Source organism: Phascolarctos cinereus, unplaced genomic scaffold (assembly GCF_003287225.1).
Source record: "Phascolarctos cinereus isolate Bilbo 61053 unplaced genomic scaffold, phaCin_HiC Scaffold_5;HRSCAF=322, whole genome shotgun sequence".
Lineage (NCBI taxonomy): Eukaryota > Metazoa > Chordata > Mammalia > Diprotodontia > Phascolarctidae > Phascolarctos > Phascolarctos cinereus.
This window is the reverse complement of record NW_027555958.1, coordinates 28,458,587-28,482,956: the sequence shown is the minus strand read 5'-3', so window position 1 is coordinate 28,482,956 and position 24,370 is coordinate 28,458,587. Positions and strand designations below refer to the sequence as shown.

The window sequence follows — 24,370 nt, the reverse complement described above, 5'->3', positions numbered from 1 at the left end:
GAGATCCAGGGAAGTCAGCTAAGTGAGTTGCTCAAGGCCACACAGGTCATAATCATTGGAGGTAGGATTTGAACCCAGATGCTTGGACTCTAGGGTCCACGCTTTTTCCACCACACCATGCAGTTTTCTTTGCTTTTCAGCCATTCTAGAAACATGCATCTGAAGGTGTGGACTCAAGAACTTGCAAAGGGATCCCTAATTCCATTTGGGGTACCCAATGGCAGCTGGATTGTGTTATCCACTGAACCATAAAAGCCCATGAGCATATGCACAAATGCATGCACGTACATGTGTGTATGTGTGTGTGTGTGCATGTGTATATACGTGATGTGTTTGGGGAAGGGATATGTGGCAGTTGTCACTAAATCAATCTTTGTTAAGCTTCCATCCTCCTTTTAAAAAAGGTCAAACTGAAGTTTTCTTGTTTTAAAAAATATATCTTTACACGCATTAATAATCTGTCCCCACAACTAAACAACAGAATTTAAAAATAAAACTCTCATCATGCATATGCATAGTTCAGCAAAATAAATTCCCACATTGGACATGCCAGAAAATCCATTGCTCCCTCCACATTTTAAATCCGTTACATCTGTAGCAGGAAGATAGTGAGGAGGTATATCATTGCATTGACCAGAGCTCTAGTCTTGCAAAGCTGTTTTTTTCTACAATGTTGCTTATTGTGTAGATTGTTTTACCCTGGATCTGTTTGCTGTCTCCATCCTTAGAGGTCTTTCCGAGTGAAAGTTCCCTGTTAAAAGGAATCATTTCAATACATGGGAAGTTTGAAGAGAACTAAATCTCTTTTGCTCAGAACATCTGATTAAATTGTGTCCTGTCTCTTACAGGGACCTTGGATCGTTCAGTCAATTAGTAAGCATTTATTAAGTGCCTACTATACACCAGGCACTGGGCTAAGTATTGCAAGTCAAAAAAAACAGAACAATCCCTACTTTCTAATAGAGGAGATGACCAGGACATATACAGGGATGTGCAGAATAAATATAAAGTGGTTAAATTCAAGGTCATTTGGGCAATCACTGCCTTTGGATTCCCTATGGCTTTAGTGACTATTAGGGTCAGCAGGGTGGAAGGCTGGTCCTATTTTTTTTTCAGTTGATAACATCTATCTTTCTCATTTTTCCCAACCCCCAGAAAAGGAATCTGTTATTGGCATTCCAAGCTGCAGAGAGTGTTGGCATCACCCCCAGCCTGGTGAGTATCTTCATTTGTATCCTTAAGATGGGTTTAGACATTGACCTGAGGCAAGGAAACCCACATATTACTGGAAATTGAAATCCCTCATCCAAAGAGGCTCATTATTCAAAGGCCCTAATTTTAAGGCTTCCCATTGGTTGGACCCATTAAATCCAAATCTCATCTCTTAAGATGGTCCAGGTGATCTAAAATTTAACTTGGGTTGGCCATGCACAAGTTGTGTGGGATGGGCAAGCACAAATGGTTTGGGACCTGCTTTCCTGGTGAGCATAATTACAGTGATGAGCTCATTGACCCATTAAAGCATTGAAAGACTAAGGACTAGGAATTAGAAGCTTGGTCCTATCCAGAGAAAGCATTAATAGAACTTTCAGGCCTTTCCCCTGCAATGGAAAGAGGTCAGTGGGCGCCATTGAATGAAAGCGTGCATGCATGAATGTCCTGCCTAATGAGCAGCTGTTTCTGAATCTAATCTAATCCCCACTTTCCACATGTCAAGCCTTCAGATACTAAAGACTGGATGTTTCCCACTGTCCTCCAAGCTTGGGGCTCTTTCCCCAACAATCATAAAATCCTTTCCCCAGAAGTCTAGAGCCTCCAGCACAGGAAGATGAGAAAACAAGAAGAGAATGATGAAGGGTTCGTGGGGGTCCCCGGCTTTGGTTTCTGCTTGCTCACACTCACTGCATTCACAAGGTGAAGAGTTTATGAACTGCCCAAGTTAAGAAAGCCAGATCATAGATTTAACACTATATCTTAAGGGGCGGCTAGGTGGCGCAGTGGATAGAGCTGCAGCCTTGGAGTCAGGAGGACTCGAGTTCAAATGTGGCCTTAGACCCTTGACACTTACTAGCTGTGTGACCCTGGGCAAGTCACTTAACCCTGATTGCCTCACCAAAAAAAAAAAAAAAACCCTTGATCTTAGAGGTCAGTGAGTCCAGCCTCATCATCTTACACATGAGGACATTGAGGCCCATGGTAGCACGGGGATTAAGTGGCAGAGCTGGAATTTGAATTCAAGTCCTCTGCTTAGGCACCAACAATTTTTTTTCTTGCATGGAGCCAAAATAAAGAGTATAATGAGCCATAGCAGTTCTCTAGTGGCCCAGAGGGTGGCATAGTAGTACAACAGAGAGGGCCAAGTCAGGGGACCTGAGGTTCAAATCCCATCTCTTCTACTTACTATTGTTGTGACCTTGGACGAGTCATTTAACTTCCTTGGGCCTCAGTTTCCCCATCTGTAAAATGAGAAGGTCAGAGTCAATGACCCCCAAAGTCTCTTCCAGCTCTAGAACTATGACGTGATAACAGAACTCTTCTGAGTTCTGCTCTGCCTCTTCGTAGTCTGAAATAAGACATCTGTTCGTCATGTATCTCAGGGGCCATCTAGTGGGACCCCCTGATTTTATAGAGACAGAAACCAAAGCTCACAAGGACTGTGACTTTCCCAATGTCCCAGAAGTTCATAGAGTCCTAGCCCTAGAGGTGAAACTAGTGGCCGAGTCCAAGTCCTTCATTTTACAGCTGAGGAAACTGAGGCTCAAGGGAAAAAAAGGAAAGCATTGATCTTTCAAGTCCTTCCCAGTTCTCAAATCCTCCCACCTGATTGATGGCCTCCCAGGTCTCTGCCAGCTCCCACATCCCACGGATTGGTGATCTTTTAGTGCTATGTCAATGACTCAGGCTGGGACTGTGATGTCATCTGCTTCTACCAAAGCAGGCTGGCATCTTCCCTGCCACCCCGGTGCTTTGACGGGGAGCAAACACCTTTTCTGATTGTCCTGTCTTAAGTCTCCTCCCCGATCTCCACGTGACATTTGTCCTCGGTTCTGTTGAGCCTCTAAGTGGATGCTTTTGTGTATTTGCCCATCAGCCTACCCAACATCGGGCCCCTGTCTTCTAAAGAGACCATGACTGGCCCCTGACCCTCAACACTCACTGGAGCACTCATTCCCTGAGGCCTTTTCACTTGGAGGGTCTCTCTACCCAGTTCCCACCCCTCATCCACCCCCATCCCGACTCTATAGCCAACACTGACCTATGGCTTATTCTTCCGCATTGCCAGGGAACAAGTTAGTTGAGTATGTTGTGAATGTTGTTTAAACAATGGATTAATGGTGCATTGATAGGTCCCCATCAGGCCTCCCAGTGCCCAGTAACAGACACAGAGTGTTGTGTGGTTTCATTTAATAGATCACAGCACGTTCTGTTCCTGCCTTGTTTGTCTGCTGGCTTCCTCCTGGCTGTTCTCTTTTGACTTCTGAAGAAGTCCAACATGGGTTTCCAGTCCACTTTCAGACCTTGCTAGCAGAAAAATGGATTGTAAATCTCTTCTTTGCCTTCTCTTCCTCCAGTCAATCAGTAAGCATTTATTGAGCACCTACTATAATGACAAGCTCTGTGCTAGGCACTAGGGTATAAGTACAACAAATGAAACAATCCCAACTCATGAAGAACTTCTGTTCTAGTGAGGACTACCAAAAAAATGTGAGTGTGTATACACATACATACATGCAAATGCACACATATAAATACAAGTGAATGCAAAATAGCTGAATACAAGGGGTTAGGGAAGAAAGACACTAGCTATGGGGGATGAGGAAAATTTCTCATAGAACAGGGACTCAACCTTTTTTGTGTCATGGACTCCTTGAGCAACATCTGGGGAAGCCCATGGAGCCCTCCTCAGAAGCATGGTTTTAAATGCATATGATAAAATGCACAAGATAAAAAAGGAATCCAATTATATTGGCATGAAGATGTAAATTTTTTCCCATTCAGGTTCACAGACCCTCTGAATTCTATCCCTAAACTCCTCAGGGATTTCTTTTGGGGATCCATGGATCCCCAGCTTAAGAACACCTCATGTAAAATCTGGGGCTTGAGCTGGGTCTTGTAGAGAGGATTTCTCTGAGGCAGAGACGAAGAGAAGGTGCATTCCTCCTCCTCTTCCTCTTATTTCTCTTTCTCTTCCTCCTCCTCTTCTTCTTTGTTTTCTTCCTCCTCCTCCTTCTCCTCCTCCTCTTCCTCTTCCTCCTCCTCCTTCATCTTCTTTTCTTTGCCTTCTCCTCCTCCTGCTCCTCCCAGAAGACAGAGGTTCTTCCATTTTAGTTTCTACATCCTCAGCGCCAGGCACAGTGCCTGGAACATAGTAGGTACTTCATGAATGCTTGTTGGTTAATTGATGGATTAATCAATTAGCCTGGCATGGCACTGTCCTAAGCCCCCAGAGACCAAATAGTATCACTTTTTTGCCTTGTCCTTGTATCCGCTGGCTGCTGGCAGCTATTCCTACCTTATGGGCTAATAACAGATGAAGACAGGGCTGCAGAAGCAAAAGGATGCCCGTCTGGTTCACGTCTAAAATAGCCTAGCCCATCCTTAGTTAAATAAAATGGTGGTCAGTCATTGCTGCTATCTTTTAAAGAGATCAGCTTCTTCTGATTAAGGAGAGGAATGTTCTTCATTTGCTAGGTTGACAGTTCTCAAGAACTCACTGACTGGCGTGAACTTACATGCTTGAGTGGAAATCTGCTCTCCAGGATCTGATATCATCAGACTGTAGAATTCTTAGGAAAGAGCATCTCAGAGCCTTTGACCTTTATCCATCCAGAGTCCCTCCGATTCCTTTCCCAGAAGGAGGAAGCATGCCCTGAGTTTGCCACATGCCCCAGTGTTTCACTCCGCGCTCTTTTCTCTCCATCCAGGAAGCTGACTCTCTCTTTGTCTCCCACACAGGAACTCAGTGAGATGCTGTACACAGATCGTCCTGACTGGCAGAGTGTTATGCAGTATGTGGCCCAGATCTACAAATACTTTGAGACCTAAACCCCATGGAAGGAGAGAGATGGAGGAGGAGAAGGAGGAGAGACAGGAGAAAGGGAACGCCACAGAAGCACTCGATCACTTTATAGAGGAAACAAAAAGAAAATGATTCTGGTTCTGAAGCAAGACTTTTTGGTGGTCCAGAATGAACTGCAAAGAGAGTGAGACAGTGGCCAAATACACTCACACAACCAAGGCCTTCCATAGGCACGCACACACACACACACCACACACACACACACACCACACACACACACACACACACACACACCCTGAGCAAAGAGATATGGCCACATCTAAGTCAGAAAAGGTTTTCCGTTCCATGGGATGGGCCTAAAGGGAGTGACTTCCTTCTAGACATCAGAGTTCCCTCTGGGACCAAGATCCATTCCGGCTGAGCAAGTCTAGCCTCACCTTCTGCATTCAACCACTCCATACATGGTCTTAGGCTACTATCTGCAGAGATGACAGACCGCCCCCTCCGCAATGGCAGCTGGAAGTTTTTGTTCTATCAACTCTCAGATTCCTATCCTCACCCCCACCCCTACATTCACCCCCCCAAAAAAAAAGATTTTTAGAAGAAACCTTGATCCCTGCCTTTCCAAACATTAAACTCTCTTGTTGGTTTCTGTCTGCCCTGCCCCTCACCTATTCCAAAAATGCAGAAACATGCATTCTTTCACAGATGGAAGCCAACCAGGAGATGGGGTATTGCTGTTAGGAGTGAGATTCCCAAAGCCCCAGAGACCAGGTGTGTCCTGCAGATGTGACCAGGTGTGGGAGCTCCCACCCTCCAGTGCCATGCTCAGATGTGTGAAGGATACACTTGGGTCTGTGTATAGCTGTAGAAGGAGGCATCCTTTCCATGAGTCATCTTATAGTTGGATAGACATATGGGCTAACTGGGTATGTCCATGCATGTGCCCCTCCGTCGATACAAGAACCCAGAGCTTCTCCCGGTCACTGATCCTCTCCCAGGACTGCTGCTGACATGGATAAGCACTGTAGCCATCTAATCAGACAGACACACACATGTCCCTTCTGTATATACACACTCCTGTGTGGCCCCTTCTGTGGGCATAGCAACATCTTCCTCATGGCTAGGCAGTGAAAGGGAGGGTCATCCACCATGAGGATGAAGCTGCCCAGGTCTGTCCAATGGATATGGGCTTGAGGTGACCCTGTACAAATAGCTGGTGGTTATTTCTGGGCCGGTTGCAACTGAACCCAAGATCCCAGCTTTAGAAATGCTACGATTTCCTAAGGTGTCTCCCATATCCTGGGCAAAATGAAGCTAGGGGCAGTGGGTGGGAGTTGCTGTGGAGGAAACTGGGTCGGTGGCTTCATTTCTACTAGAACTGAAGAAGAGAGACACGTACTTTGTGAAAGTGTTTTCTTTATTTATTGTCTTCTCAGAAATGCTAGGAACAGGCCCATTGGTGGATGTCTTGAGCAGCATGCCAGGGAGGGTGAATGAATGTCTTTAACTTCATCAAGATATCAGAAAAATATGTGACTAGTGACGTGGCACTTACCACATAGGGACCAAATTCTGGGTGGTGGTCCGTCTGAAAATTGAAACTCATTTGGTGTTTAAAATATTGACACGCCTATGGGGGTAGGGGATGAGGATCTGTTACGGCTGACCCTCTAAGCCGTATAGTCACAGTGGAGTGCAGATGAGGCTCAAGTTGTGAATCTGGGCCTTATTAGACATTTTATTCAGAGATGGGAAAGCCCTATTCTAACTTGTACAGAGCTATAATTACCAGTATTAGGGTCTAAACAAGCCCCATAAACCATGCCCTCCAGTCAATCTTAGTTGTCTAAAAGAGACCCAGGATGTTGACTCAATGGAGGAAAGACTCCCCAGGACGCTGAGGAGTGGGATAGAGATAGAAAACATAAGACATCAGCCCAAGTGAGGGTGGGGGGAGGGGTGTAAGGGAAAAGAGACTCCAGGACACTGTGCTGCAGCTGCTGCCAGGGGAGAAGCAGGACCGGGTGAGCTAGAGCTCCCTGGGCCTTCCGGGGAGGGAGGATGGAGAAGTGTGCCTTCTTGTAGCTTCCTGGAATAGCCAATTTCACAGGCTGACTATCCAATGTCTATGCTGTTGAAGGAGTAAAAATGATATCAAAATATAAATGTATTGAATTTTAAAACTGCATCATCTTTTTAAATCATTTTAAATTGTTGCATCCTTTTAAATGTATGTGCCCTGGGGCCAAAACCCCAGTTACTCCCACCCTAGTTACAGCCCTGCTCATAAATATGTGCCTTTGGTCACAGAGGGCCAAGGACCTGGGCTGATAGTTCCTTCAGTCTAATCTCTCCATGCTGGTGGAAGATAACTCAGAGGTCCCACTGACAGTGGGCCAATCACGTAGGGAGACAGGATACAAAAGGGGAAAGAGCAGTGGCCTCAGGGCAGATGACCTGAGTTCTGATCCTGGCTTGTCCTCTCTGGGGCTCCCATTCCTCCCCTGTACCATGACAGGGTTGGACTCAATGTTCTCGAAGGTGCTTTCCTGCTCCTCTATTCTAGTTCTGTGTGTACTAAAGAGAGCAATTTTTTCATCGTCTTCCATAAAGACATAAAAAGAGGAATTAGAAATGACATGAACAAATGTCTGGTAATGATCATGGCACAGGAGCCCGATACATGTTTTCACCAGCTGCTTCTACATACATGACGGTCCCTCAGCACAGCACCCCCTCCCTGCTGCATCTTTGTTGACACATTTAGACACCCACTGCCCCATCATCTACTGTCTGAGTTAGTAGAGAAGCGGGTGTTCCAGATAGCATGATCAAGCTCTTCCCTGTCCAGTTTCATGTTGAGCATCAGCAGGGACAGAGGCACATTGGACCTGAGGTCAGGATTCCTCTATTAAAATCCTGACTCCCACCCTTACCAGCTGGGCAACCCCAGGCAAGTCACTTAAGCTCTCTTGGTCTCAGTTTCCACATCCATCAAATGAGGCAGAGGATACCTACTGCACCTACCACACAAAGCTGTCAAGAGCAGAGTGCTTCCAGGGCATTAGAAATCAGTTGTTTAGGAGTATGTGAGGGGGTTAATACCACCATCTCTCTGTTCCTTACCAGTGATGATCCGTCAATGACTAGAAATCATTTTATTCTCTTACATCTTCCAAAATGAACCTGGCCTGGTCTCAATCTCTCCTCAAGAGGACAAGAGTTGGGTTCTAATCTAGGCCCTCCAGACACATTATTTGAATGAAATATGTCTGTTAGGTAAAGTGTGGTTATATCTAGAAGGGGAGTGGACTTTGAAAGCCAAGCTGATTTGAAACAACAAGATCTAGGGAGTTACTGCAAGTTTTGGAGAAGGAGAGAGAAGAGGCAGCATTTGGAGGGAGTCCTGACCTCTGATGTCATTGACTTGGGGAACCCAGGCTATGGAAATCCACTCACCCCCACTGATGCAGAATGATAAGAGCTCAGCCATTTCTACTCAGACCCCTAATGGCTCTGCCATATTGACTTTCTTTAGTGGAAGGAACCCTGGAACCCTAACCCCATGTAAAATGAGGGGATTGAGTTAGATAATGTCCAAGATGCCAACCCAGCTCTAAATCTATGATCTCATAAGCTAATTGATGACTTTAGCAAGTATCTATCTTCCCTCATTTGCATTGGAAGAGGAAGGAGGATGAGCATAGGAGGAGGTATTATATGAAGAAGCTGTTCTAGCTAGATCCCAGATTATTTTCTCTAAAATTGGGTTAGACTAGATGACCCCTATGGTCCTTTCCAGCTCAAAACTTATGATCCTGGAATTTCATTGGCAAAAGGAACTCCCAGAGTGAAAATGCTCTCCATCAAGGCAGTTGGAGAACTCCTCCAAAACATCCAGTCTTAGAGAGTTTCTGGGGATGTTGAGGGGTCAAACAGCCAGAATGGGTCAGAGACGGCCCTTGAACTCTGGTGATCCTGATTCAGAGCCTGACTCTTGCAAAAAAAAAAAAGCATAAGATCTTTTTTTTTCTTTTAAATCACCTCAGGATAATTATCAGACTATATCTTTGATGGTTTCTGGGGCACCTCACCCTTCCTGGGAGCTTTATATTCTACATCAGTTCATTGGTATGAATCTTCCCAGATGGTTCCATTCATTGATAAGGAAGACAATGGTGGCATGCCCCAAACTTAGCACAGTGCATTCCTGCTGGACCTTGATTTCATGATGCAAATATGTAATACCTGGATTTTAATTCCAGTTCTCTTATTTACTGCCTTGTGACCATTTCTTCCTCTGTGAAATGAGGAGGTGGAACTAGAGGCCTTCAGTTTTTAGACCTCCAATCCTATAAATCACTAACCCTCTCTAGGCTTCAGTTTCCTTATCTGTAAAATGGGAGTGTTGGACTTGATGGGTTCTGAGGTCTCTCCCAGCTCTTAGATCCACTTGTCTGATCTAGGTTGTCCCCTTTTTACTACAGGATGCTGGTCCCTCTTATCCTCTCCTCCAGGACACAAAGGTCACTCTAATCTGTGGCATATAGAGGTAGAATGTTAGCTTTGGCTTTTGGAGTAGTAGCACCAACTTTAAGCATCAAACAGGAGAAGGGAACAAGGATCCATCTTCATGGAGACAGGCCTTTGTCCCTAAAGTCTCTTCCTGACTTGCTGAAGAATGAGATGCTTGGTCTAAGTTACGATTCTCTTTTCTAGGAAGGGTGTGATGAGAAGGCTCCATCAATAAGAGCTGACATTTATAGAGTGTTTTGTGGTTTGCAAATCTTCACATGCCTCATCTCACTCAATCTTCACACCAACTCTGTGGAGGAGGTGGTGCTACTCTTATTTTGCAGATAAGAAAACTGAGGCTGGGCGGAACAAGATGGTGGAGTAAAAGTAGTGACTTGCTTGAGATCTCCCCCAAACCCTCCAAATACTTGTAAAAAAATGGCTCTAAACAGATTCTGAAACAGCAGAACCCACAAAAAGACAAAATGAAACAAATTTCCAGCCCAAGACAACCTGGATGGTTGATTGGAAAGGTATATCGTGCCGGGCTGGGAGAGGAATGCAGTTCAGCATAGGCACACAGGCCTCAGAGGACTAAATCACAGGCAGCTGTGGTAGTTTCCAGACTTCTCAACTCAAGAACGCCAAAGATAACTTAGAAGGTCAGTAGGAAAAGTCTGTGTTTGCGGTGAGAGAGAAGCACAGGGTCCCAGCCCCAGTTCCCAAACTCGGGCCCCGGGGTGGTGGCTGCCTCCTGAGCTTCCCGCCCCATAGACTGAGGGGGAATCCAGTGGCTGATCAGAGGGGGGATTGCAGGGATCTCTTTGCTGGTGCAGGATTCTCTTGCTTTGCCTGTGCTTGGATGTGAGCCACGGTTCTAGGTAGCAGTACTGGGGTGAGGAGCGCTGGCATGGTGGAGCTTGTAGTGGCTGTAGAGAGAGAATCCTCCTCACAGTTCCAAGACAGAAAAGAGTCCTTGTTGTCACTCATAGACCAGAGCACAGGCCACGAAAGGAGTAAACACCTCGCCTTTGATCATACCACCTTGGAAGAACTGAAAATTTACAGGTCCCTACAAGTATCTCTGAAAACAGCTGCACAAAACCCCTGAAGCTTGGAACAGTACATTCTCCACACTGGAAGCAGACCCCTACCTTAACAAAGAGTTTAAAACTCAAGTAATTGGCTGGGATCATGAGCAAACAGCACAGAAAAAAAGTCAGACATAAATCTTACTTTGGTGACAAAGAAGATCAAAACATACAACCAGAAGAAGACAACAAAGTCAAAGCTCCTACATCCAAAGCCTCCAAGAAAAATATGAATCAGTCCCAGGCCTTGGAAGAGCTCAAAAGGATTTTGAGAAGCAAGTAAGAAAGTAGAAAAAACTGGGAAGAGAAATGAGAGTGATGCAAGAAAATCATGAAAAACAAGTCAACAGCTTGCTAAAGGAGACCCAAAAAATACTGAAGAAAATAACACCTTAAAAAATAGCCTAACCCAAATGGCAAAAGAGGTCCAAAAAGCCAATGAGGAGAAGAATGCCCTAAAAAGCAAAATTGGCCAAATGGAAAAGGAAGTCCAAAAGATTACTGAAGAAAATACTTCCTTAAAAATTAGAATAGAGCAATTGGAAGATAGTGACTTTATGAGAAATCAAGACACTGTAAAACAAATCCAAAAGAATGAAAAATTAGAAAACAATGTGAAATATCTCATTGGAAAAACAACTGACCTGGAAAATAGATCCAGGAGAGAGAATTTAAAAATTATTGGACTATCTGAAAGCCATGATCAAAAAAGAGCCTAGACATCATCTTTCAAGAAATTATCAAGGAAAACTGCCCTGATATTTTAGAACCAGAGGGCAAAATAGAAATTGAAAGAATCCACGATCTCCTCCTGAAAGAGATCCCCAAAAGAAAACTCCTAGGAATATTGTAGCCAAATTCCAGAGTTCCCAGGTCAAGGAGAAAATATTACAAGCCAGAAGAAACAATTCAAGTATTGTGGAAACACAATCAGGATAACACAAGATTTAGCAGCTTCTACATTAAAGGACCGCAGGGCATGGAATATAATATTCTGGAGGGCAAAGGAGATAGGATTACAACCAAGAATTACCTACCCAGCAAGACTGAGTATAATCCTTCAGGGGAAAAAAATGGTCATTCAGTGAAATAGAGGACTTTCAAGCATTCTTGATGAAAAGACCAGAGCTGAATAGAAAATTTGACTTTCAGATACAAGATTCAAGAGAAACATGAAGAAGTAAACATGAAAGAGAAATCATAAGAGACTTATAAAGGTTGAACTGTTTACATCCTGCATGGAAAGATGATATTTATAACTCACGAGTCCTTTGTCAGTATTAGAGTAGTTGGAGGGAAAAAATTATATGTATGTATGCATGGATAGATAGATAGATAGATAGATAGATAGATAGATAGATAGAAAAAAATAAATAGAGAAAAAGAGAAAAGAAAACTGAGGCCGAACTTTGCCTGCCTTGGGTGTGAGCTTGGCCAAATTACTTCAGTTCTCTGGCCCTCAGTTTCCTTACCTGTAGAGTGAGGTGTTGGGCTTGACATCTAAGACCTCTTGCAGCTCAAAATCTATGACCCTCTGACTGTTTCTTTCGCATCGTTGTTATCTCCCCAGGAACCTCATGCAGTATCCTATACATTTAGCACTTAATGAACGGTTGTCAAATTGTAATTCAAATCTGTATCATGCACAACAGAAATCAGCCAGAAAGTGGATCTGATGCCACAAATTATAAACCAATCAAGCCTTTGTTAAGTGCCTACTGTGGTGCCGTGGTGCAGAGAGCACTGGCTCTGGGGTCAGGAAGATTCCTCTTCCTGAGTTCAAATCTAGCCTTAGACACTCACTATCTGTGTGACCCTGGTAAGTCATTTAACCCTGTTTGCCTCAGTTTCCTCATCTGTAAAATGATCTGGAGACAGAAGTGTCAAACCACTCCAGTATCTTTGCCAAGAAAACCCCATGAAGAGTTGGATACAACTGAAACAACTGAACTGAACTGAATGTGGTACTGGGGATAAAAAGACAGAAATGAACCAGTGTCTGCCTTCAAAAAGCTTGTGTTCTAATATGCACATACATATATGTGTGTGTGTGTGTGTGTGTATACATTGTCTCTGTTCCTGTTATATACATACACATACACTGTCTCTATACCTGTTACATGCATACATATACTTTGTCTATGTTCCTGTTATATGCATACATATACATTGTCTCTGTTCCTGTTATATGCATACATATACGTTGTCTCTGTTCCTGCTACATGCATACATATACGTTGTCTCTGTTCCTGCTACATGCATACATATACGTTGTCTCTGTTCCTGCTACATGCATACATATACGTTGTCTCTGTTCCTGCTACATGCATACATATACGTTGTCTCTGTTCCTGCTACATGCATACATATACGTTGTCTCTGTTCCTGTTACATGCATGCATATACGTTGTCTCTGTTCTTGCTACATGCATACATATACGTTGTCTCTGTTCCTGTTATATGCATACATATACATTGTCTTGTTCCTGTTATATATACATATGCATTGTATCCGTACCTGTATTTATACATGTGCAGGGAATATGCATAAAATGGGTACAGAGCAGTCTTGGGAGGGAGGGCGCCCTCCAATGGGGTGGGAAGGAGAATCTGCGAAATGTTTCATTGAGAACACGGCCACACAATGGACTTTCTAGCAAGCCCTTGCCCACCTGGCAAGTTTGTAGAAGATAACGGGTTCTGTCAGGTCCAACGCCCTCATTTTACAATGGAGGAAATCCAAGCCCCAATGGGATGGATGACTTAAATCCCTAGGGCCACACTGGAAAGGGCCTGGGAGGCCGTCCGACCCAAGCCCTTCACTTTACAGAGAGGAAACCAGATCAGAATTCAATGGCTTGCCCCATCACCCATGTCAGTGGCAGAGCTAGGATTCAAAATGACATCCTCTGGTTCCAAATCCAGAGCTCAGATGGGTCCATTTCCTTCCCCAGTCTGCTGCCTTGACATTTCCGTTCAAGTCCCACCACGAGGAAGCAAAGCTGTCACGAAAATAGTATTTGAGGAATCAGGGAACAACGTTCCCTCCCATCTCTTGACCTGGGAGTGCACACAGACATGGGCCATTTTCATTCTCACTGATCTGTTGTGAAAGAGACTTGGAAAGAGAGGCATGTGTTCTGTTCCAGGATGTTTAGCCAAAGCAGGACTTGCAGAACTGTCCCAGGATAGCTATTAATACAGAATTATTAATAATAATAAGTCCCAAGCTTGAAAAGATACAGTGGAGAGCGAGGTCACTGACCAGATCCTGGAAACTCGGAGTCAATTACATAAATGAAAGAAAAGGCATGTGGGAGTGTGACTGCTGAGGGGCAAACAAGTGGGATCCAGGGGCTGGATCTTCCTGGAAGGGTTAGGTGGTTTCCTGTAAAGTGGTTGATTACACAGGATGTGGGGGGCGGGGATATCAGAAGTTCCTGGGGGTAGGAGATAAGTGAAAAAGAAGCAAGTTAGAGACCAAGCAGGTGTCCCTATGTGGCCTTTCCCCATCCCCCCGCCCCCCATTCTAGACTCCACTGCTTTGTTTATCAGCACTTAGCACAGAGCAGGTGTTTAATAAAGGTTTGTTGATTGAGTGATTGATTCTCCCCTCAAAAGGAGCCACTCCCTCCTCCTTTTTCCCCCACCCCCAAATGAGGCCACAGAATTTCCTGAGGCAAGATTTTCAAGTCCTTTGAAAATCTATGAGCAAGGGGTAATTAGGAACAATTCAAACTGCATAAAACAAGCTGACTGCCTTACTCTTGATATTTGCTTAGCCCCCATCATAGGCTGGGCATAATGGGAAGGGGGCTGGCTTTGGAATCAGGATACCTGGATTCAAATATTCCATCTCATACCTATACATGGGAGACCTTGGGCAAGTCACTTAGAACTAGAATTTAAATTCCTTGAGAACTTAGATATCATTTAACATTTGTTAAGTTCCTCAATAATAGCTAATATATATATATATATATATATAATCATAATAATAAAATAATAATAATATAATAATAGCTTTTACGTAGCACTTGAAGGTTTGCAAAGCATTTTAAAAAATAATTCCGTTTTTATTTTGCCAATAACCTTGGGAGGCAGGTGCTATTATTACCACCATTTTATAGATGAGAAAACTGAGGCAGAGAAGTTTAGTGATTTACCCAGGGTCACACAGCTAGTAAATCATCTGAGGCCAGATTTGAACTCAGGTCTTCCTGACTCCAGGCCCAGAACCTAGAGGCCTCAGGCCATGAAGGCAGGGACTGTCTCTTTTTTGGTATTTGTATCTTCACCATTTAGTACAATGCCTGGCACACAGTAACTGATCTAATGAGTGCTTTGTCATTTATTCATTCATTAGTCAGGTACCTCTCTAACACTATATTCTAATATAATATAAATTCCTTAAGAGCAGAGACTTGTCTAATTTTTGACTTTGTATCCCCAGAACTAAGCACTGAGTGGTGCACAGTAGCTGCTTAATCCATGCTTGTTGATTGAAGACTAAGTTACATATGGGTAATTCATCATCTGCATTGGTAGAGTGAGTTACCATACTGGGAGTTCCTGTATTGACCTTGGGTAAGTCACATCTCCTCTGGGTCAACACGTCCTCCAACATGAAATGAGGGGGTTATATTTCTAGCCCTAAGATCTTGTACCCTTATTAAGAAACCAGCCACATTGGAATCATCCTTATAGGAGACAAAATGGGATGGTCCAGAGAAAGAGTGCTCAATGAGGAATTAAAGGATGTAGGTTCAAATCCCCATCTTGGGGCCTCAGTTTCCTCCTACGTAAAATGAAGGTGTGTGACTTGATGACCTCTAAGGTCACTTTCAGCTCTAAATCTATGATCATATGATCTCTGATCACTCCCCTCTCTCCGGGAATGGAAAGATGATGGCCAGCTGATGGAAAATGCTTTGGGTTTGCAGTCCTGTTGTTCCAGCTTTTTGTGAGTTTGTGTGTGTGTGTGTGTGTGTGTGTGTGTGTGTGTGTGTGTATGTAAGAGAGACAGAGACAGAGAGGCAGAGACAGAAAGAGAGACAAACAGAGACAGAGACAAACAGACACAGACAGAGAGAGAGGAGAGAGAGAAAACACACTTTGAAAAGTAAGTATCCAGAGCAAACAAATTTCCTGTCCTTGGGTAGACAGTTATGACTCCGCTGTCACCATTTCCCCTGCCTTCCAGGGGGACCCTCCCAGAATATTGAGAGCAAGACAGAACTCATACAAGTACAGGTAGAACAGGAAAACTCAGATCGAGGCTGCTTGAGCACTGGGCGAATTCAGGAAGAGTTAGTAGTTTATTTAAATAATGTATTCCACAGTCTAGCCTTATCAGGCAACATGGGCACCACTGGGGGACTGACAACAGAAGCTATGCCCCAGGAAAGAAGCAACTCCCAGACGGCACTCAGGGAAGAACGTACTCAACCTGTTAACACCTCTCATCTTTTTGAAAATGCATTTTTTTGATCCAACCATTCGGGAAAGCAATTTGAAACTACGCCCAAAGAACTATAAAAGCGTGCATACCCTTTGACCCAGCAATAGCATTTCTAGGGCTGTATCCCAAAGAGATCATACAAACAGGGAAAAAGAATTAGAAATTGAGAGGATGCCCATCAACTGGGGAATGGCTGAGCAAGTTGTGGTACGTGAATGTAATAGAATACTATTGTGCTATAAGAAATGATGAACAGGCTGACTTCAGAAAAACCTGGAAAGACTTGTATGGACTGATGCTGAGTGAAGTGAGCAGAACCAAGAGGACTTTGTACACAATAACAGCCACTTTGTGTAATGACTGACTTTGACAGACTTAGCCCTTCTCAGCAATGCAAGGATCTAAGACATCTCCAAAGGCCTCATGATGGAAAATGCTATCCACATCCAAAGAAAGAACTATGGAGTTTGAATGCAGATTGAAGCAGATTATTTGCTATTTTTTTCCTTCTGTTGTGTTTTGTTTCCTCTTTCTGGTGGTTCCTCTAATTGCTTCTAATTCTTACTTACAATATCATTGATGTGAAAATATGTTTAATAGGAAAAAAAATGTATTTTTTAAGGTATCTATTTGCCAAATTCCTCCAGGTACAGTGGGACATTTGCCTTCTCTAATGCAGGCCCAATGGCCTAATCACTGACATATGCTGAGTAACTAGCCCATCTTCGATAACATCCGTGTGTCTGATTAAGACACCCATTGTCTAGTTTCTCTAAAGAGCATACTCGAACGTGTTATAGCATGGTCAAGATTTGACCTGTTCACATAAATCATTTTAAGTATTAACATAAAGTTGTATGATATAAAATATGTGTGATAATTTCTAATAAATATGTTTTGTTTCTGAAGCCTTGGCCAAGCCTGTGTGTTTGTATAGCTTAGCGCTAATGAAAATTAGGACAGCTAGGTGGTACAGTGGATAGAGCGCTAGGCCTAGAGTCGGGAAGACCCGAGGTGAAATCCCACTTCAGATACTTACTAGCGCTGTGACCCTGGGCAAGTCACTCAACCCCGTTTGCCTCAGTTTCCTCACCTGTCAAAGGAGCTGGAGAAGGAAATGGCAAACCGCTACAATATCTTCGGCAAGAAACTTCAAATGAAGTCTTGAAGAGTTGGACATTATTGAAACAACTAAACAACAGCAATGAAAATTCAGGTCGGTTTTCACCCTGACTGCAAACCAGATACTTTAGGCCCAGGTATTCTGTATTTCTTACTCTGCCATTGGTTCTCACAACACAGTTAAGATAATGGATATGGAAAGCACCATGGAATGATGACATAATATACTGATGAGCTAGTGATAGTTTCATAGCCCTGGAGCTAGACAGAAGTTAGAGACCATATAGTTTAATCTTCTATTTTGCTGATGAGGAAACAGAAATTAAGTACCTCTCCAAACTGTCACTCAAGTCATAAGTATCAGAGGCAGAATTTGAAGCCAGCTCCTCTGACTTCCACTGCACCGTGCTATCTCCCAAATCAGTGACCATATTTCATAGATTCTTGCTTTTATTGTTGTCATTTTTTGTTTTTTAATATAAATTTATTTATTTTTAGTTTCAACATTCACTCCCACAAGTTTTTGAATTCCAAATTTTCACCCCATCTCCCCCCTTCCCCCACCCTAAGATGGCATGCATTCTGAATATCTATCTCTCTCCCCTTCTCTTATCCCCTTCTCCTTCTATTTTCCTGTAGGGCAGGATAGACTTCTGTACCCCATTTCCTGTATTTCTTATTTCCCAGGAGCATGTGAAAACATATTTTTTTAAACATATGTTTTTAAAACTTTAGGTTTCAAATTTTCTCTCTTCCTCCCTCCCCACCCACCCACATTGAAAAGGCAAGCAACTCAATGTAGGTTGTATACATGTGCAGTTATGCAAAACATTCCATAGTAGACATGTTGTGAAAAACTAACTCTATTTCCCTTAATCCTATCCTGCCCTCCCATTTATTCTATTCTTTCTTTTGACCCTGTCCCTCCTCAGAAGTATTTACTTCTGATTACCCCCTTTCCCAATCTGCCCTCCTCTCTATCATCCCCCTGCTCTCTTGTCCCCTTCTCCCCCTATTTTCCTGTAGGGTAAGACAGATTTCCATACCCAATTGAATGTGTATGTTATTCCCTCCTTAAGCCAAATCCTATGAGAATAAGATTCACTCATTCCCTCTCACCTTCCCCTGTTTCCCCTCCACTGTAAGAGACTTTTCTGTTTTTTTTGTGAGATAATTTACCCCATTCTACCTCTCCCTTTCTTCTTCTAGTATAATCCTCTCTCATCCCTTAATTTTATTCTCCAGATATGACCCCTTAATCTTCAACTCACCCTGTGCCCTCTATCTATCTATCTACATATACATACATATTTTTTTCCTCCAACTACCCTAATACTGACAAAGGTCTCATGAGTTATAAATATCATCTTTCCATGCAGGAATGTAAACAGTTCAATCTTAATAAGTCTCTTATGATTTCTCTTTCCTGTTTACCTCTTCATGTTCCACTTGAGTCCTGTATTTGAAAGTCAAATTTTCTATTCAGCTCTGGTCTTTTCATCAAGAATGCTTGAAAGTCCTCTATTTCACTGAATGACCATTTTTTCCCCTGAAGGATTATACTCAGTTTTGCTGGGGAGGTGATTCTTGGTTGTAATCCTATCTCCTTTGCCCTCCAGAATATTATATTCCATGCCCGTGGTCCTTTAATGTAGAAGCTGCTAAATCTTGTGTTATCCTGATTGTGTTTCCACAGTACTTGAATTGTTTCCTTCTGGCAGCTTGTAATATTTTCTCCTTGACCTGGGAACTCTGGAATTTGGCTACAATATTCCTAGGAGTTTTCCTTTGGGGATCTCTTTCAGGAGGAGATCTGTGGATTCTTTCAATTTCTATTTTGCCCTCTGGTTCTAAATATCAGGGCAGTTTTCCTTGATAATTTCTTGAAAGATGATGTCTAGGCTCTTTTTTGATCATGGCTTTCAGATAGTCCAATAATTTTTAAATTCTCTCTCCTGGATCTATTTTCCAGGTCAGTTGTTTTTCCAATGAGATATTTCACATTGTTTTCTAATTTTTCATTCTTTTGGATTTGTTTACAGTGTCTTGATTTCTCATAAAGTCACTATCTTCCAATTGCTCTATTCTAATTTTTAAGGAAGTATTTTCTTCAGTAATCTTTTGGACTTCCTTTTCCATTTGGCCAATTTTCTTTTTAGGGCATTTTCTCCTCATTGGCTTTTTGGACCTCTTTTGCCATTTGGGTTAGGCTATTTTTTAAGGTGTTATTTTCTTCAGTATTTTTTTGGGTCTCCTTTAGCAAGCTGTTGACTTGTTTTTCATGATTTTCTTGCATCACTCTCATTTCTCTTCCAGTTTTTCCTCTACTTCCTTACTTGCTTCTCAAAATCCCTTTTGAGCTCTTCCAAGGCCTGGGACTGATTCATATTTTTCTTGGAGGCTTTGGATGTAGGAGCTTTGACTTTGTTGTCTTCTTCTGGTTGTATGTTTTGATCTTCTTTGTCACCAAAGTAAGATTCTATGGTCTGACTTTTTTTTTTTTTGCTGTTCATGATCCCAGCCAATTACTTGAGTTTTAAACTCTTTTTTAAGGTAAAGTCTGCTTCCAATGTGGAGAATGTATGTCCCAAGCTTCAGGGGTTTGTATAGCTGTTTTCAGAGATACTTGTAGGGACCTGTAAATTTTCAGTTCTTCCAAGGTGGTATGATAAGGGGTGAGGTGTTTACTCCTTTCCTGGCCTGTGACCACAAGTATTCCTTTCTGTCCTGTAACTGTGAGGAAGGGTTCCTCTCCACAGCCACTCCAAGCTCTACCACACCAGCGCTCCTCCTCACCCCAGCACCACCGCCCAGAACTGTGACCCAGATCCAAACACGGGCAAAGCAAGAGATTCCTGCCTCAGCGCCTCAGCAAGCAAAGAGATCCCCTGCAAATCCCTCTCTGATCAGCCACTGGATTCCCCCTCAGTCTGTGGCTGAAGCTCGGGAAGCAGCTGCCCCTCCCCCCAGGGCCACTCTTGGGAATGGAGCTGAAACCCCACCTTCCTGTCTCAGCACCGACAGAAACAGACTTTTCCCACTGACCTTCTAAGTTGTCTTTGGCATTCGTGGATTGAGGAGTCTGGAAACCTCCACAGCTGCCCGCGATTCAGTCCTCTGAGACCTGCTCCAGGTTGCTGTGGCCTGTGCGCCCACGCTGAGCTGGGCTCTGCTCCCAGCCTGCTGCAATACCTTTCTGATCAATCATCCAGGTTGTCTTGGGCTGGAAATTTGTTTCACTCTGTCTTTTTGTGGGTTCAGCTGCTTCAGAATTTGTTTAGAGCCATTTTTTATGAGTATTTGGAGGGGTTTGGAGGAGAGCTCAAGCAAGTCACTGCTTTCACTCTGCCATCTTGGCTCCACCCCCTATTGTTGTCATTTTTAATAATCGTAATACTTCCTCAGCCCACTGAACAGATGCATATTCCTCATTAATGGCAACTTGAGAGTTAAAATAGTTTCCTGGCTGTGCAGCTGCCTTTCTATAGCTGTTATCTCTTAAAAGGGAAAAGTGCTTATCCTCCTCCTCCTCCTCCTCCTCCTCCTCCTCCTCCTTCTTCTTCCATTTACTTTCTATTTTATTTTTCTCAATTACACACAAACAAAAAATTTTAAGAGTCATTAAAAAATTTTTTGAATTCCATATTCTCTCCTTTTCCCTCCCCCTTCCTTGAGAAGTTAAGCAATTTGATATACATTATACATGTGTAGTCATGCAAAACATTTCCCTATTTGCATGTTGCAAAAGAAAATGTAGACAAAAATAAAACAAGAATAATAAGGAAAGTAAAAAAGAAGTATGTTTCGATGTGCATTCAGACATCATCAGTTCTTTCTCTGCAGGTAGATAGCATTTTTCATCCTAAGTCCTTCGGAATTGTCTTGGATCATTGTGTTGCTGAGAATAGCTAAGTCATTCACAATTGATCATTGTATAATATTGCTGTTACTGTGTACAATGTTCTCCTGGTTCTGCTCATTTCTCTTTGTATCAGTTCATGTAAGTCTTTCCAGGTTTTCCTGAAACCATCCTGTTCGCCATTTCTTACAGCACAATAGTATTCCATCACAGTTATATACCACAACTTATTCAGCCATTCCCCAGTTGATGGGCATCCCCTCAATTTCCAATTCTTTGCCACTACAAAAAGAGCTGCTATAAATATTTCTGTACCTATAGTTCCTTTTTCTTTGATCTCTTTGGGGTACAGACCTGGTAGTGGTATTGCTAAGTCAAAGGTCATACACAGTTTTAGAGCCCTTTGGGCATAGTTCCAAATTACTCTTAAAAAATAAGTTTTTCTGAGATCTATCTAATGGATATTGAAGAGGTGACAGATGTAGTAAGTGACAAGCTGGCATCAGACTGGATGACAATGCTGGCCTTTTTCTTCTCCACATCATGAAAATTCAGCAACTTCCTGAAGTCCACAGCATCCCAGAATTTACTATTTTGGGTACAGGAGGCAAGCAGGTAGTGGAAAGACTTCTGGATTTGAAACACAGACTCACAATATCTAAGGAGACTTCAGAGGCCATTTCATCCAAAGCATAGGAGGGCCAGAAGACCTGAATTCCAATCACCACTCACTCAGTAATTGAGTGAGTCATCTCTCTGTGGACTTCAGGTTTCTGGAAAGGTAGGATAGATCCTAGCTGTGATGGACTACACCAAGATTTAGAGCTGGAAAGGATTGTAAGCAATCAACTAATCTGAATTCTTCATTTGATAGACAGGGAAAGGAAGTGATTTGTCTAGGGTCACACAGGAAGTCAGTAGCAGAACTGAGATTCAAACCCAAGTCTTTCAATGCTAACTGTAGCCCTCCTTTCACCACATAGGGCTGCATCCTGTGCTCATTCTTCTGTCTTCAGGGGTTGGTTACGGGCTAGGTTTTATGTCTTGTCTCTCTAGCACAAAGGTTCTTAATCTGACAAGTTGGCTAGGAAGACAAATCACATCTTTATTTTCACTAACCTCAATCGAAATTGAGTAGTTATATTTGATTATTCTAAAATCTGATACTCAGCAGGGGTCCACTGGCTTCATCAGCCTGCCAAAGGAGCCCAGGACGCAAGAAGGATCAAGGAGCTCTGCTCTACCGTAGAAGAATGGGGATCTCCAGGGTGGGGGCACCAGGGACCAGGTGTCATATCTCCTGCTGCCTAGATTGAGAGCCACAGTCCTGCCAATGGCAACCCCATCATTAATACCCAGGGAACAGCAGGACCCACCAGACACCTCTCTTGTTTCAGCTCCTCCCTGAGGACTTGGGAAAGGAAAATGTTGGAACATGGATTGATTTTCCAAAAGCTACGGTGAACACATTCAGGCAGACAAGCTTAGCGGGTAAAGCACCGGACTTGGAATCAGGAAGATCTGAGTTCACTTGGATACTTACTAGCTATGTGACCCAGGGCAAGTCACTTTACCTCGTTTGCCTCAGTTTCCTCATCTGTCAAATGAGCTGGAGAAGGAAATGACAAACCACTCCAGTGTCTTTGCCAAGAAAACTCCAAATGGGATCACTAAGAATTGGACACAGCTGGAACAACTGAACAGCAGCAAACCATGTTCTAGGCACTGTGCTGGTGCCTAGAACAAAGGGATACAGGTCGTGCCCTCAAGGAGCTTACATTCTACCTGGGGAATGTTCATGCTAAGTAAACAGGACACACAGGAACAAAATAGACATAAAAATATTTCAGGGGTGAGGACGATAATGGGGGAGGAGGGGGTGAGGGGAGACAGAGGAGGTCCAAAAAGGCATCTTGGAGGAGATTGTGTTTGAGCTGAGCCTTGGAGGGAGCTAAGGTGAAGGCAAGCATTTGAGGCATGGGGACTTCCCGTGTGTGTACAGAGCCTTTCTTTTTGTCAATAATCTTCTGGGCCTAAGATGGGCAACTCTGGTTCAAAGAGTACAAGCATTTTATTCATGTGTGAACAATGGCTGGACCATGTAATTCACAAAAGGGAGCAATGGATCGCAAGACTGGGAAAGTAGGTTTGGGCCAGATTATAGAGGAGTCCAAAGGCCAAAGAGAGAAATTTCTATTGGATCCTAGAACCCTGAGGAAGCTAGTGGATTTTATCAGGCAAGGGAATGACACAGTCAGGTCTGTGCTTTAGGAAATCACAGGCAGACGTATGGGAGAGTGAGCTGGTGAGGAGATAAACTAGGGGCTGGGACACCAAATAGGAGACTACGGAAGTACCCCAGGCCAGGGCCCTCACGGGATGAGGGGAAAAGAAGGGGTCGTATCCGAAAGATACTGTGAAGGTAGAGCCGAAGCCTCAGTTTCATTAACTGTAAAATGGGTATAATAATACCTACCTCACAGAATGTTGTGAAGCTGAATTCACAAACACATGTACATACATACATACATACATACACATACATAAAGTTTGCATATATACATATACGTGTATCTATTTATTCATCTTCACAAACTTTAAAACCTCATACAAATGCCAATTATTAGTACTATTCCAAGGAGAACAATGACATGCAATGTTTTTGTACAGGACAAAATGTCATGAGGTCATAAGGCCTGGAAGGGTCTAAAATTTGGAGAGAGGTCCAGGGAGTAAGTGAGCATTTAGCAAGGGCCTCAGAAGCTGTGGTCCAACCCCTAGGGCCCAGCCAGGAGCTGGTCACTGTCACCAGGACCACAGAGGATGGACAGCTGATATGGGGAGTAGCAGAGATGCCCTAAACCAGATGAGGCCACAGGAGAGTGTGGCCCTGCTCAGGAAATGCTGGCCTAGAAGTTATGTGGAGAACATAGGGTGGTTAGACTTCTTTTGGGTGAGAGATTTAAAAACATTTCATGAGTTGGTCCAACCATTCTGGAAAGAAATTTGGAATCATGATGAGAAAGTGACCAAAATGTCCATTTCCTTTGACTCAGAAATCTCATGGCTAGGCATCTACTCCAAGGAGGACAATCGATAAAGAAAGGCCCCATGTACAAGGTATTTATAACAATACTTTTAGGGGGCAGCTAGGTGGCACAGTGGATAGAGCACCAGCCTTGGAATCAGGAGGACCTGAGTTCAAATCTGGCCTCAGACAGTTGACATTTACTAGCTGTGTGACCCTGGGCAAGTCACTTATCCCCAATTGCCTCACAAAAAAAAAGTATAATAATAAG

General features: G+C 43.3%; 1 protein-coding gene across 8 annotated transcripts in view; it reads left to right on the top strand.

The window, feature by feature from the left end:
* Window positions 1-5,146, top strand: part of SPECC1 (sperm antigen with calponin homology and coiled-coil domains 1) — a 345,436-nt gene extending 340,290 nt beyond the window's left edge. For all 8 annotated transcript variants that reach the window (XM_078154748.1, XM_078154744.1, XM_078154747.1 and 5 more), the window contains 2 exons: window positions 1,156-1,215; window positions 4,957-5,146. In XM_078154748.1, coding sequence (XP_078010874.1) covers window positions 1,156-1,215; window positions 4,957-5,046 — 150 coding nt within the window. In that variant the 3' untranslated portion in view covers window positions 5,047-5,146. The remainder of the gene's footprint in view (window positions 1-1,155; window positions 1,216-4,956) is intronic.
* Window positions 5,147-24,370: the final 19,224 nt, after the last annotated feature.